The sequence below is a fragment of the Cnephaeus nilssonii genome (assembly GCF_951640355.1).
Source record: "Cnephaeus nilssonii genome assembly, chromosome: 6".
NCBI classification, from domain to species: domain Eukaryota; kingdom Metazoa; phylum Chordata; class Mammalia; order Chiroptera; family Vespertilionidae; genus Cnephaeus; species Cnephaeus nilssonii.
The window spans coordinates 86,705,436-86,721,295 of NC_137077.1; the positions used below are offsets into that span (position 1 = coordinate 86,705,436).

The window sequence follows — 15,860 nt, forward strand, 5'->3', positions numbered from 1 at the left end:
GTGTATACCAAAGGGTAGCAGGATACAAAATGAGCTGCCCACGAGGCCTTTCTTCAGTGTAAGAAGTTCATAGGCACCCAGTCAGTGTTTGCTCTGGCCCCACAAGGAAAAAAAAAAACCAATTTAAGAGAGTCCTTTTAGCACCTTGGAGTATAAGACTTGCTGGGTTCCCAGCACTTTGAGGCCCCACTTTGGGGCAAATTTCCTCCCCTGTTCCCACAACAGCTGTAGCATGGCTATGAGCACCCTGCGTGAGCCTTGGTGGGCCAGGCCAGCTTTCACACGGGAGGGGCTGGGACACGGTGCTACTCAACCCCAGAGGGCGCCATTCACACCCTGGAATGCGTGACTGTCGCACCTGGGGCTGTGCAGCGCCCGCTGCAGGTGGGGATTGTCAGTGAAAGAGGGCGTGAAGGAGGTCCAGCCCTTTCCCTCGTGTATGCCCACTACTCCGTGTGCTCACACGCACTCACCCTCACACTCACACACCAGCGCTGGCGCCTTCTCGGTAGCCTCCATTCCACTCTGGCATGTCTGGCCCAAGGCCCTATCTATTTCAGCCCAAGCATCGTTTGAGACAAGGTCGCTTTTTCTGCAAACTGAACAAAGTTTCCCTCGCAGCTGCGGTGTAGGCGTGACGCTCCGGTTAGACATGGCAGGCAGGAGAAGCGGAGTGACAAGACTGAGGGAACCAGGAAAGCCCAAAGGGGAGACAAGGTTTAGAGTTAAATCAGGATTGGATTTTGTCATGAAAGGCAGAACTGGCAAAAGCATCATTACAAGGCATTAACCTTGTTACACACAGACGAACCAGCAGAGGCTGGGATTCAGAAATAAATTACACATAATAAACTAGTCAGAATAGGCCGAGAGCAACATTAGCGATTACACTCCAAGGGGAGAGGGGGGGCAAGAGAGAAAATGGGTCCAAAGAAGAGTCAGAATAGTCTCTGGACGCTGGGGCCGACTGTACTATCCTTCCTCCCCCCCCCCCCCGCCCCTTTTCTGCTCGGCTCCCTAGGTATTCACTTCACTTTTGTGAGGAGGTCTCTCCGGGGCCTTTCTTTTGTTTTCAGTTGCTGAAATGAGCGTAAGAGAGCCATTCACAGGGCTCCTTTTTTTCATTCATGGGGACCTGTCCATTTCTGTGTGTTTCCAGCACAAAAGAATCCATTTCCATTCAGCCACAGCAGCCCTCACGGGAGGGCCAAGCTCGGCTCTCTTATTTTCTCCCGGGCTCGCTGCTGTCATTGGCTGCACAGTCCTGACTGGCCAGCGTCCTCGAGGGAGAGAGGACGGAGCTCGGCTGCCCGACTCCTGGGCCTGGCAGCCGAGGGGAGCTGGTGAGCAGGGCCCTCCCCGCGCACACCGTTGCAGGTAACAGAAAACCTAATCAAGAGCAGCCTAGGCCGTGACGGCGATCGTTAACTTAGTAAAAAGTTTAAAGGTTGGACGTCTGTGCTCAGTCACGTCCTGGAGAGCCGAGGGCCTTTTCTCATCACCCCCACACCAGCCTCAGCTGTCGATTTTCACCTTCTACCTTGACTGTCACGGAAACCAAATGTGCAGATGGCCTCACACCACCAATTTCAGGGGGAGGTGGCGCGGGAGGGGGGCCAATGGCTCACCTTAAGAGCCTCCTCTTATCAAGGAGGAAATTTATTCCCAGAAGCCCCTCCAGCGGACTTCTGAACACTTGCTGGGCAGACCTGGGCCGCGTGGCCACCCCTAGCTCCGAGGGGGGGAAAGCTGGTGTATGGCCCTGGGGAGTGGGGTTGCCATTTGGCTCGGCCCCCAGTCGCGGTTTTCCCAGGCTTGGGTTTATTGCCACCTGAACAAAAGGATGGTTCTGGTGGCAAAGGAGAAGGTGGGAATGCTGCCACGGGGTGGCAGGAAGCCTTTGTGTTTTTAAATAAGGTAATGAGAGCAAGCATGTGTTGCGTGCCCCTCTGGGCCAGACACTGTCCTAAGCTTTACTAAGGCTTCCTCCTAACTCACGCAGACCTCATAACAAGCCTATGGCATAAATGCTGTTGCCACCACTTCTGTTGTGTACAGGGGAAACTGAGTCACAGAGAGGTTAAATGACTTAATGGTGGAACAACCGGTTGCTATGATGTGCACTGACCACCAGGGGGTAGATGCTCAATGCAGGAGCATCTATAAATGCTGTTGCCACCACTTCTGTTGTGTACAGGGGAAACTGAGTCACAGAGAGGTTAATTGACTGAATGGTGGAACGACCGGTTGCTATGATGTGCACTGACCACCAGGGGGTAGATGCTCAATGCAGGAGCTGCTCCCTGGTGGCCAGTGCCCCAAGTGACTTAGCTAGAAAAAGACAGAGCCAGGATTCCAACCCAGGAGGTCCGCTCACTCCCCTGCACGGCTCCTATTAGGTAAGACGATAAAATACTCCTAGTAGCACACAGTAAGTACGTTTCACGGATAACAGTAATACCAGCTGAAACTTATCAACGTATTCTTATTACTACTACCATTATTATCTCTTTTTCATAACCACCCTACTATTCAAGCTGCATCAGCCTTAATCACACCCAGGAAAGCCAGCCCCCAGCAGGGAGAAATAAACTGCCCCCACCCTTGGTGGGTGAGAACCACGCTGCAGTCCTAACCTCTGGCCCCTGATCCCAGGCGTTTTGTTCTGTGCCACCAGCTCCCCAGTTGGGTAACATGGGTTTGATGGCTGTACTGCTTACCTGTGCTATTGATTCCGACCTTCATTCTGAAAACTGCAACTATTGAGGGACACTCAGAAGTCAATTTTCACCTTCTTCCCTTTCAGCTTTTGAGCTGCCTCTTTTTCTTTCTCTTTCTTTTTTTTTTGGAGCCAATCTTGACCAGACAGAATATCTCATCCCACCTCAGCAAAGGCTGCTGTGACATCATGTTCTTGGCTAATCAGAATAGCTATAGTGAATAAGCACCTTCTATTCTTCAGACATGGGAGTGCACTGTCCCATTTGGTCCTTGAGGATGCACCACTGCTATTCCTCTTTCTGTGTCAAGAGATGGAGAAGAAAGGAGTTCTCTAGCCAAAGATAGTGGTATTAGACTATACCAGATGCCCAGACAGAGATGATACCCAGTTCTCTGAGTTAACCTCTCAGTGCTGCTCAAATCCTATATAATAAAAGGCTAATATGCAAATTGACTGAATGGTGGAACGACCGGTTGCTATGATGTGCACTGACCACCAGGGGGTAGATGCTCAACGCAGGAGCTGCCCCCTGGTGGCCAGTGTGCTCCCACAGGGGGAGCGCATCTCAGCCAGAAGCTGGGCTCACGGCTGGTGAGCACAGCGGCAGTGGCGGGAGCCTCTCCCGCCTCTGAGGCAGCGCTAAGGATGTCTGACTGCTAGCCATCAGTCAGACATCCCCCGAGGGCTCCTGGACTGCGAGAGGGCGCAGGCCGGGCTGAGGGACCACCCCCGCTCCCAGTGCACGAATTTTGTGCACCGGGCCTCTAGTATTTAATAAAAGTAATAGGCATAGGTGGCCAATGTTAAGTTTGAAAAATTCTGGTTTTATTTTAAAGTGAGGCATTGGCTTCTGGTTTTATTTTAAAGATGTGTGGTGTATTATGTGTGTGTGTGCTTTTTTTAATCTAAAGGTCATCTGATTTTTCTTTTTCTGCTCATAGTCACAAGGTATCCTTATCTAAAAACAGTGATCTGTTGTTCTGATTCATAGATATTTTTTCTTAACTTCAACTTTAACAGAACAGGCCCTCGTCTTCCCTGACTGCATGGAAAGTATCTTTTAACAGGAAGGAAAGCTGTAATGGGCTTTCAAAAAGTCTTTCAAAACTGAGTTTACTATGGAATATTTTATGCAAATAAGTCGCTTTCTCTCTAGGTTATGACATCTTTCCCTTGAAAAGAGATCATGGCATTGGCATTGGAGGAAATCCTTCCCAGCTTATCTTCTTCACAGCACAACTTCAGCAGAGCGGTGCAGGCGGCACTTTAAAGGCTTCAGAGATCAACTTAGTCCATGGATCCATTCAGTGTAGATGTTAATGAAACTTGGTGGGTTTAAAAATAATGAATATTTAATAAGACATAAATTGCAAGACATAAACACTGTTGGCAATAATATAATGAAGTTAATAAGTCTTAGCCTCCCTTGCCAACCTCCCCCTCCCAGATGGGGCGATTTGGGGGTTGCGGTGATGCGCACTGAAGTTTGCCAGCTCTCTCATTGGCTGAGACTTAAAACGTGCCTTTGAAAACCTTAGCGCAGTTGGGAACTGAGCGCTGGCAGACAAAGTGCGTATCACACTGTGTTCAGCAGCTACAGACAGCAGCGACTCTTTCTAGCTCCATATCTTCCTGAGATTTGTGTAACAAACTCGGTTCTCTGTTGGTGAAGGCAGGAAGCAACATAAAATACTTCATGTCTTTAGACAAGAAAGAAAAAGACATTTTGGTCAGCACTCTGTCTGCTCTGGGTTTAAAACGGGGCTTTCTTTAACGATCAGGAGCAAACATGCGAGTCTGTGTGCTCAGACCCCAGGCTATTTAAATGCTTTCTGGTGGGAAGTGTGCTCTTCGTTTCCTCGTCAGGAGCATCAGCACCAGGTCCAGCCCTTCTGCTCAGTTCCTCCTTAGTTCTGTGGCTCTCTCTTTCCCACCATCCATGACCATGTCTTCCCCTCTTTACCCTCTGAATTACCCTGTCTTTGGGCTTCACATTACACCCTTCCTGGAAATCCAGAACCCTTCCTTCCGCCATCACACCCAATAGGAAGGATGGTCTGCCTCACATCTTGGGAAATGGCTTGTTGAACCTTGCAGAAGCCAGTGCCTCGCTAAAACACACTGCAGCAGGATCCTGCAAACAGCCAAGTGTAAGACTGCCTCCCTCCCGATTCCGCAGTGGGCTCTCTCTTGGCAATAAAGTGGAACTCGGCTTCCTATATCAGCTGGGGGAGTGTTAAATGGATGGCTAGCTCACTGCTGGCAATCAATACGTGTTAATACATAGTAAACAAATGGCTTTCCATGGGCTGGGCAAGCACGGTGAATTTGCAGATGAAAAGGATAAAAGGTTGTTCCTGGGATCTTGTTGAAGAGATTATATTTGGGGCTCAAGTAGGAGCCTTCCCAGGTGGGCATAAGAGACATTTAATCATCATGAATTATGGCTGTTAAAAATGAACTTTTCCTATTTGTGCATTTTTGCGCATATTCAGAAAGAAGATCAACCTGAGAAAGTGCAGCCAATTGCGCCGTCTACCATGATCCATTCCGACCTGACGTCTGTTTATGGCACCGTGGTGATGAACAGAGCCGTTCTGTTCCTGGGGACTGGAGACGGCCAGTTACTTAAGGTGGGTATTTTGTGCCTTCTTCAATGTCGATGTTAATAGTGACCTAATTTTGTGCTTTTTGATTATGTTTTATTGAGTCTGAGTTATGCACAACACCATACCAACTGCTTTTATGAACTTTTCAGTGACCCCCAGAAATGGCCTGAAAGGATTTTCTAGAAGTCTGTTTGTAATTGTTTCCCTAGCTATGTGACAAAGCACCAGCCACCTTCTCTCCCAGCTCCTGCCAAGATATCCCCCCTTCCTTACTCACTGGTTGCCTAGGTGAGGTAGATGGGGGTCTGGCCCCTACCCCACCCCTGACTCACCTCCCTGAGGCATTTAACCTTTCAGTTCTAGCTCCTTTATAATGAAAATGCACAAAGCGCCTGATTTCTCACAACTTCAAGAAATAAGAGATTGTAGGGCTTGAAGAGAGGAAAGAAGCAGGTGCTCCTTCTGTCCAGAGAGGTCGGAGACCTGAAATCTGTGAGACTCCCCTTGACTTTGATCTCTGAGACTATACTTTCCCACTGCATGGATGCACCCCTAGTCACGTTGAGATTTTTTATTCACTTCGGGGAGGGCCAGTGGGAAGGAGGAGAAAATAAAGTCAGAAATACCTAGTAATTGGCCTGAAATTATATAGCACTTACCTTCTCAATTTCATCAGCAAGCGTGTATGGAACACATCCTGTGGCCTCCACCAACATTCGTGGTTGGGAACCCCACTGTTTCTGTCACCCTAGGGCGACATTCCTTCACCTCTCTGTCGCCAATTTATTGTCAGCTCAGATTCCAAATGGGAGGTTAACAGATTTGTTTTCTCAGCTGACCTCCCACCGATAACTAGCTGTGTGGCCTTAGGTAAACCGCCTGATCTCTCTGAGAGTCCGTTTCCTCTTGTGTAAATGAGATTGCACCAGACAGCCTGGAAAGCCTCGTCCTCTTCAGAAGGCCTCCAGTCCTGCCTTCTGTGTCTTATCCCCACTCGGCCAAAGCTTTGCTCGCTCTACTGCAAATGTGCACCATCGTCTTGTTGCCATACCTTTGCTCGCACTGGATTGCTTTCTTTCCTCTCTCTGCTTTACTGAATGCTATGTCTCTGAGCTTTGGCTTAGTTTAAGCTCCATCTCATCTCTGAGGACTTCTGTACTAAATCTGTAGTGATTAGGTTTTTCCCTCATCTCCTGAAATACTCCTATCTGTATCTTTTTTTTGGCTCATTACAAATGTCTTGCTTTGATGCCTAACCTTTTCTCTTGTATTTGCCTGGCCTTCTCAACTTGATTTTAAGTGTCTTGAGAAGGGGGCCCTGGAGTCCCACAGCCTGATGCAGTGCCAAGTGCCTGGTAGGAATTTAATTTAATCTGTTTCCTTTGGAGGAAACGCAGTAACATATGGGAGGGAGTTTGTTTGTATACACATTCCTTTAAAATATACATTGATCCTGTTTCCTGTTGTGTTAGCTTAATTTCCCGGGGAAAGGTAAACACCCATCAGTCATTCTGCACAAGTTGCTCGGGGCTCCATGAAGTGACGTCTGTAGCTACACCAACCTGGTCAGGCCAGTTAGAGCCATTAACCTGACAGAAGAAGTTCCCGTCAATCCAAACTGGGCCTCCTCACCAATGATCTCTTCGGATTTGGGATATTTTTGACGAGTGTTTTGACAAGAACACTGTTTCCCTAAAGCTGAGCCAACCAAACTGTTACATGGTAAATTGGAGGTGAAGGAACACTTGGCTCTAAGTAGTTCCCTAGGGAAGGCCTGGCTGGACCTCCTGTTTGTTCGCCCCAGCAGTTCGTGTGCAGCCGGCCAGTTTTTAGAGAATTGTGCAACCAGAGGGGTGGGACCAAGGTGCAGCTTCAAGCTGCTGAGCAAGAGGTGGCCCACTGAAGTCTCCCTTCCCTCAGCATTTGGAAGGGGTACCCCTTTAAAAACCACATCTGGGGCCTTGTTTGAATAACAAGGCAGGTTGATTTTCCATTTGTTGTGTGACTGCTAACATTTATCCAGCGCTTCCTGTGTGCCAGTCACGCTACATGTTCTAGCTAATGCAGTCCTCCCCAGAAGTCTGAGAAGTAGGTATATTATTCCCATTTTACAGATGAGGGAACTGAGGTCCAGAGAAGTTGGATGCTTTGCCCACGGTCACACAGTGGCAGAGCAGAAATTGGAACCTGGAGCGACTTCAGAGACTTCCCCTAATAGACCCATGACTTTGTCACCTCTGCCCAGGCAAGGGCAACCGCTCCCTGAGGGTTCTCTGGGGGGAGTGTGAAGCTTGTTGATATTGAGATTGATGTGGGGGACCAGGGCTCCTGGGGTGCGTCCCAGGTTTTAGAGACTGAGAGAAGAACCTCAGCTTGAAAAGGCAGACCATCTGACAGGGAATACCTCGCTGGCGTGACAACTGGTTGGAAATTAAGCCCCGCCCCCAGCTTCCCTCAGGAGGCGTTTATGGGGGGAGTGTGAGCTGACTTGTCCCCCCTCCCCGCCCCCCCCCCCCCCCCCCGCAGGCTCCCTAGAATAGCCCAGTAATTCCCAAGATTCTGCCATGTAACCTGTGTGCAGGTCCTTGGATGCAGCCCCTGCCACTGCCCGGAGTCCTGGGTCCTCGAGATTGTGTAGATGATTCGGAAGACACAGATAACCCCCAAATCCTTTATTCACAAACTTCAGGCTTCTTGCTCGCCAGACTTGTCACCAGAACTGTTAGAAAAGCCGAGCATTGATAGACACAAGCTTGGCTTCTTATGGCCCAGAGTGGCGGTACTAATGAGCAGTGAAAAACAAAACCCGACTCAGGCCCTAACCGGTTTGGCTCAGTGGATGGAGCATCAGCCTGCGAACTGAAGAATCCCAGGTTCGATTCCGGTCAAGGGCATGTACCTTGGTTGCAGGCACATCGCCCAGTAGGGGGTGTGCAGGAGGCAGCTGATCTATGTTTCTTTCTCATCAATGTTTCTAACTCTCTATCCCTCTCCCTTCCTCTCTGTAAAAAAATCAATAAAATATATATTTTTTAAAAACAAAAAAAACCTGACCCAGGGCAGATCAGCCACAGGTTAGAGGGCCAGTTGCTGTTTTTTACCTCCACACACGCAAATCCTGCTTCTTAAATCTTTGAAAACCTCGTGAGTTTTCATATCATTTGGTGCAATATTAAATATCATGTTATTATTTAGTAATTTTTTAATTATAAAAGTGATATATGCTTGTAGAAAAAGTTGCAAAGTAGCAGGGATGAGGGGAAGGCAAAGAAAAAAAAATCCTCCAGTTCTGTTGGAGGCAACTGTTGTTAGCAGCTTAGTCTTTTTTTTTTTTCCACATAGCTGAGGTCAGATCTTATCCAGTTTTGTATCCTTTTTCTTTTCTTCAGTTAATGAGAGAAGATGCGTGTATTAAAATGTTATGGTAAACCTTTTGTAAACAGTATTTTTAAATAGCTGTATCATGTTCTGTTATGTGGAAACATTATTTTGAATTTAAGCCGAGATAGTGAATCACTTTTAAAGTGTCTTTAAAGACGTGCACTTTTCCAAGTAATCTGGCCCTACTTCTAAGTGTAAGATTCTATTCACAATAAGTGGAAAAACGAAAGACTTGACAGTGTGCTAATACCATTGCTGCCTCTTTCTCCTGTATTCCCAGTTCCTTCATCAAATTTTAAAAAATGGGAGGACTTTGGAATGGAAAGTGTCCTCTGAGAATATCTAATCTCCCCCCTTATTTTATCAACGTGCAGTCCTTGTGGTTATAAGACAGGTTATGCTCAGTCGCCCCTGCGCCCCATTATGTCCTCATTTGACTTCCTTTCTGAACACGATGGCATTCTGTAGTTTTTCAGTTGTCAGTGTCTCCACTGGGATCAGCTGAAAAAGTATGGTCACACTGAACTCAGCTTTGGGGAATTGACATCACACGCGTTGCCAGTCAGGACACTGCTAAGTGTACCCGTTTTCATAAACACATGCGGAATCTTCCTCCAGGTTGTGGTTCAGCCTGTCATGTGGTTTGGATTCCTCTGAGCTGACTAATGCATATAGTTTGTCCTGCCCTGGCCAGTGTGGCTCAGTTGGTTGGGCATCATCCCTCCGAAGGGTTGCTGGTTGGATTCCCTGTCAGGGCACATGCCTGGGCTGCGGGCTCATTCCCATACGGGGCGTGCAGGAGGCAGTTAACCGATGTTTCTCTCTCTATCTCTCTTCCTCTCTCTCTAAAAATCAATTAAAAATCTTTAAAAAGAAGAAAAAGGAAATTGTCCTTATTGCAAGGGCAGAATTGAATATGTTGAGGTTTTCAAGGTGGTAAAATAAGTAATAACAGGATATGCATGAAATTTGTAACTTTACTTATGCCCACTAAACTTTCTCGTAAGCATAAAAGATAACAAGGCAGCAAGCAAGAAATAATAACAGCTAACATTTCTGAGCTCTTACTGTGTGCCAGGCATTAGAACTAGTGTCTGTATGGGTTAACTCATCTAATCCTCATGAGTCAATCCTATCACCATACCAACTTCATAAATGACAAAGCCCGGGGCTCAGAGAAGTGAGGTAACTCATTCAAGGTGATTTGGACTCAAGCTGTCTGCCCCCAACCAAACTACGTTGGTAATGAAAATGTGGTCTGTAGAGCTTGGCAGCGTTGGTGGAACTGGTTTTTATTTTTATCTTGTTCCTGATGTTGGAATATCTGGGTCAATACCAAGCCACCACTATTTGGGGTTTCATGAGCAGGAGCTATGGCTTCTGTGGTTTAAGTTTGATCCTATTTGTGGGTAGACTTCTGTATTAGAAGGAGAAAGAGTCCTTTTCTCTCAGGGTTGCACGTAGCTCATGGGAGCCTCTGGTCACACTTGGGGGCCCCTGCTTTTCCTCAGTGGATTTCTTTAGAGCAAAAGTAGGAAGTCTGTATTTGAGTTGATTCTTGGGATAGCCCAGTGAGAGGTGGCTGGTGTTGGGTTCTTCAGCATCTCTAGGACTGAAGGAGGGTTCCGGGGGCAGGAGCCATAGCATGCCCTTTCCCCCGTCCAGAGAAAAGCATCATTGTCCTCAGAACCTTACTCCCACTAGTGGATTTCAGTATCCAAACCATGGAACAAACTCCAATTCCAGAAAGTTCTTCCTGCATCCTAACAGTAGACAAACAATGTAACACCTGCAAAGCCTTTCTTGACTCTGGTTTCTAAAGTTTTTGAGTGAAAGTAAGAGAAAACAAAAATAATAAAGTCCTTTATAAGGACATGCATATATATATATATATTCCCACAGAATGTTCAAATAAGAGAACGGAGTGGGCAAACCAGGACAGTACCTGGGCTCGGAAGTGGGGCTGGTGGGGATGGCTGAGCTAAGGCAATGGATCAAAAAGCAAAAGCAGCAGAGGTGTCAAAACTTGGAAGTGGCTCAGCCGGCATGGCTCAGTGGTTGAACATGGACCTATGAACTAGGAGGTCACGGTTTGATTCCCAGTCAGGGCACATGCCTGGGTTTTGGACCTGATCCCCAGTGTGGGGTGTGCAGAAGGCAGCCAATCAATGATTCCCTGTTATCATTGACTAGTGGCCCAGTGCACGAAATTCATGCACATTAAAAGGGGATTAATTAGAGGAAATATTTTAATATTGCCATTTGCCCTTTCTCTATAATAGAAATGTCAGAGATGAAAGAAAATTAGTAAAATGTATATGAAAATCTTCCTCCTGTCAGAGTCTCAGGTGCACTGCGGGATCCAGAGTCAAGTCCCCGTCCACCCGAGGCGCCTCAAAATCGCATAAGACCCAGACCCAGCCGGCCCCACCCCCACTGGGCGAGATCCAGAACCAGCTGTCCCCACCCCCATCAAACCCCGCCGGGTGGGGGGTGCAGCCTCAGGTCCCCTGGCGCACCCTCAGGTCCCCCAGCCCAGCGCCTTGGCGGGGGGCACAGCCTCAGGTCCCCTGGCCTGGTGCTGGTGTGGGGTGCGGCCTGAGGTCCCTCATCAAGCCCTGCCGGGTGGGGGGCATGGCCTGAGGTCCCCCGGCCTGGCGCCAGGGCAGAGGGCGCAGCCTGAGGTTCCCTGGCCTGGCACTGGGACAGGAAGCGCTGCCTGAGGTCCCCTGTCCAGCCCCAGCGCCACGCAGCCTCAGGTCCCTGCTGATTGCTCGTTAAGTCTCGTTATGGGAACTCGGCCTCCGCTGTGGGCACAGCCATCTTGTGTTACAGAAACCCCACCCCCCCACCTCCACTGTGGGCGCCCCATCTTTGTTGCGGCGTGATGGTCAATTTGTATATTCCCTCTTTATTAGATTAAATGTTTCTGTCTCTTCCTCTCCCTTCCTCTCTGAAATCAACAAAAATATATTTAAAAAACAAACAAACTTGGAAATGTGCTCCATGGTTGGCTATCTAGAATGTCATATGAAGCTACTTCAAGTTCTTTCCCAAGTCATTCATTTTAATTTGTGAGTTCTCAGGGAATCTCCAGTTTAGGGATATTACTCCCTTGTATTCCACAAATCTAGAATTTGTGATTCAGTTGTATGCTTCTCTCACTACTAATGATAAAATAAGTAAATTGGAAACGAGAGGAATTTCCTTAAACTTTATATATCATCATTATTACACATAACAATTAAAGCACATTAAATGCTATTGGATAATTACCTTGCTTGCTTGTGTGTGTGTGTGTGTGTGTGTGTGTGTGTGTGTGTGTGTGTTTATGGGGGAAAAATAAGTGAGAAGACTGGCCTGTTTGCCCTTCAACTACGTAGCCCTAGAGAGTGAAGCATAAGGAAGGAGATTTAGCATCTTTGAGCTTTTTTAAACGTGGTAATACTAAAGAAAATAAGAATTAGTCTTTTGTTCAATTTTTCTCTCCCCTCATTTTCTTCACTGTGCTTTCCTTCCCACTGGTGGTGTCAAACATGTAATGTAACTAACCGTATGGTGTGGAAATCTCACACACCATACATTTCAGGACTATAGTTGGGTTATGTTTTGTTTTGTGTTTTTTGTTTGTTTGTTTGTTTGCTTTGTATGCAGCAAAAATCCCAAAGCTAGTTAATAGCCTACCATGAGGCTTCATGAAGATGTCAACAGAAACAACATGTTGACATAAACGGAAGTTCTCCATCAGGGAAAATATATTTTCTACACAGGCTTCAGCTGGGAAAAAAGATGTGAAGAGCCTTATAAAATATTGAATGCTAATAGAGTATTTTTTTTCATTTAGTAAATATTTATTGGGCACCTTTTATGTGCAAGGCACTTTCTGAGTGCTGATGATACGAACGTGAACAAAACAGACAGTGTCCCTGCTCTCATGGTGGGAAGAAAAAGACAGAAAACAAGTAAATGGATTAATCAATATAAAGTCATTTCAGATAGTGGTAAGGGCTCTGAAGAAAACAGTGATAGGTGGAGAGTGACAGTGGGGTTCAGTAGAAAGCGGACCAGGGAAAGCTTCTCAGAGGAGGTGACCTTTGAGACTTGAAAGATGAAGGGATGTATCAGAATATACATGACTCAGGTTGACTTCAGGTTAGATCTATATTAAGGGCGTATCCTGGAAGCAACAGATAAAAATCCGCATCATGCCCAAGAAGTGTGTGTGAGTTGGATGAGGTTTCTCTTATGCAAAATTCAACCCATTTTGGGTTTCTGTGACTCACTGTTACTTCCTGCATCGCTTCACTGATCATGTTTTTTTCCGAGGCTGCCCAGCTGAACTGAGCTGAGGAGGAACCTTTCCCTCGCTCCAGTCTTACTGGCTTTCTTCCCGGTGTTGATGCTGACATGAATTTTGCGGTTGGAAGATCCAGGTGTCCATTGGGGCTCCTGGGCTGGGCTGTGGGGTGGGGATGGGTGAGGTGGAGGTGTTATTAATAGAAATCTGAAGGAGGAAAAGATCCCTCTCTCTCCGGCCCTGTAGTCATCTGAGAGAGAGATGAGGACCACAGCTGCAGGGCCACCAGTGCCTCAGGGTAGCACGTTTGGGTCCCTTGTAATGAACGTGAAAACTTGTCCTGTCCTCAGGGTTCTGGAGACCATTCTCTGTATAATCTAGCAAAAAGAAAACTAATTTAACCCACTCTTCCTCAAATACTTTTAAAATTTAAATAGTAGGTATTTATTTTTTGAGATAATACATTGGTATTGCTCAAAATACAAAAGAGCCAGGAGAATATACAGTAAAAGTCACATGTTTCTACCATCTGGGGCAACCAATGATATTGGCTTCTTGGGTGTCTTTCAAGAGATATTTTATATATGTCTGCAAGCAAAGGGGGGAAGATAGTCTTTCCCCCCCCTTTCATTAAACATATAAAACATATACATGCATTATGCTACATGCATATGTACATAAAATATATATGTATGCAAATATATACATGCATACTTAATATAACATGTTAAACATAACATACAGAGCATTCTAATTATTTTCTTGGCTAAATAGAATTCAGTTGTTTGTACTATAGTTCACTTGTTCCCTAAGGTTGGACAATTAGGTTGTTTCAGTCTTTTGGGTATAACACATGATGCAATGAGTATCCATGTACGTGTATCATTTCACGTATATATGAGGAGCTGCTGGGCCTAGGGTTATATGCTTTATAATTTTGGTAGATAATGGCAAGTTACCCTCCAGGAAGTCTCACTCCCACCATCAATGAAACCTAACAGTTTAACCCTAGCATCTGTGGTTATCAGGATAAGCTTCAGTGTAGGCAGGCCACTCTAGATAGCTTGTTCAGGAAACTGGTTGATAAACCCTGGCATAGTGCACTTTGGTAAATTTTTTTTTAATGTAAAAAAGAAAAACTTTCCTGCCATAATTCAGAGTTCTAGAGAGAATACTGGTATCTCATCTCTAGTGTATCAAGCAAATAAATCAAAGTTGCTCAAACTAGATCTTTCTAGCCCCTCTCCATCTGTATTAACCATGCTCCAATAAGCCCCAAAAACAACTACAGTGCAGCTCTTAACTCACTTAAAATGGATGAGGAGTGTTTTATAATTACTTTTATTGAGGTGTAATTGACATATAACATTATATTAGTTTTGTATGATTTCAATATAATGATATTTGTATATAATATGACTGATCACCACAATAAGTTTAGTTAACATCAGTCACCATATATAGTTACACATTTTTTATTATTATGAGAACTTTTAAGGTTTACTCTCTTAGCAATTTGCAAATATACAATACAGTATTACTAACTATAATCACCATACTGTAATTACTGGAAATTATGTTTTCATTTACTTTTTATTTTAAAGCAAATCCCAGACACTGTCATTTCACCCCCCTCATTTCATTATGCATCTCCAAAAAACTATGATAATTTTCTTTTTTTTTAAATACTTTTTTATTTTTAATTATAGTTGACAAGCAACATCATATTAGTTTTAGGTGTACAAAATTATTATTAGACATGTATATAACCTACATGATCATTTTCTTAAATAACCATAATGCTGTTATTTCAACTAATAAAATCATTAATAATTATTTAGGATTATCTAATATTGAGTCCATATAACTGAATTTTCCTATTAGCTAAAAAATGTCTTTTAAAAATTGTTTTTGTTCAAAATGGTATACAAACCAATGTAAGTTCTCTAGTCACATTTTAAGAATATATTTTTATTGATTTAAGAGAGGAAGGGAGAGGGAGAGATAGAAACATCAATGAGAGAGAATCATTGATTGGCTGCCTCCTGCACACCTCACTGAGGATCAATCAGGCAACCCGTGCATGTGCCCTGACTGGGAATTGAACAGCAACCTCCTGGTTCGTAAGTCAATGCTCAACCACTGAGTCCTGCCAGCGGGTCACTCTCTAGTCACATTTGGTCGTTCTGTCTCTCTTCTGGAGTTGCATCACCATTGACTTTTTGAGGAATTCACTCCTTTTAGTCACCACCACTGACTGAATGAGGAAGCAAGTCTGTTGACTGCCTCACATTGTGGCTTTGGCCCTTTGCTTTCTTGTGGTATTATTTAGCTTGTTCCTCTATTCTTTCCAATGCTAAATGTAAACTAGCACTAAAGACTTAACTAGATTCAGGTTCAGCTTTATGGGCAAGAATACTTGTGGTTCTACAGATGATGCCTTCAGTGTGACAAGAGAAATCTGGGCAGCAGACTTTCGTCTCTGAAGTCTCAATTGAGAATATTTCTATCAATCTTTTTAAAATTGGCTTTCTGTTCCTTCTCTATACAACCACTTTCCAGAACTGGACCAACTCTTTGAATCTGAGCTTATGAAGAATGTGAATTTGTTGATGTAAAAAACGTCCAAACCCGCTGAGAATTTTTATGAGTTTATTTGAGCCAAACTGATGACAAGTTCCAGGAAGCAAAATCTCATTGTATTGAGAAAATGCTCTAGAGAGTGGCAGTTTTGCCGCTTATTTTATAGATTAAATCAAAGGAGACATAGGGGGGTTACATGAAATCCACTGGTGGTAGATTAAGAGGGTAGGGTAAAGCAAAATGGGGAAATCTCTGGCATTGGATAAAA

The 15,860-nt window shown here is 45.2% G+C and overlaps 1 protein-coding gene across 2 annotated transcripts in view; it reads left to right on the forward strand.

Annotated features, from left to right (window-relative positions):
• The window catches only part of PLXNC1 (plexin C1), a 160,564-nt gene that overhangs the window by 16,077 nt on the left and 128,627 nt on the right, over positions 1 to 15,860 (forward strand). For both annotated transcript variants that reach the window (XM_079773938.1, XM_079773939.1), the window contains exon 2: positions 5,218 to 5,355. In XM_079773938.1, the coding sequence (XP_079630064.1) occupies positions 5,218 to 5,355 (138 nt within the window). The remainder of the gene's footprint in view (positions 1 to 5,217; positions 5,356 to 15,860) is intronic.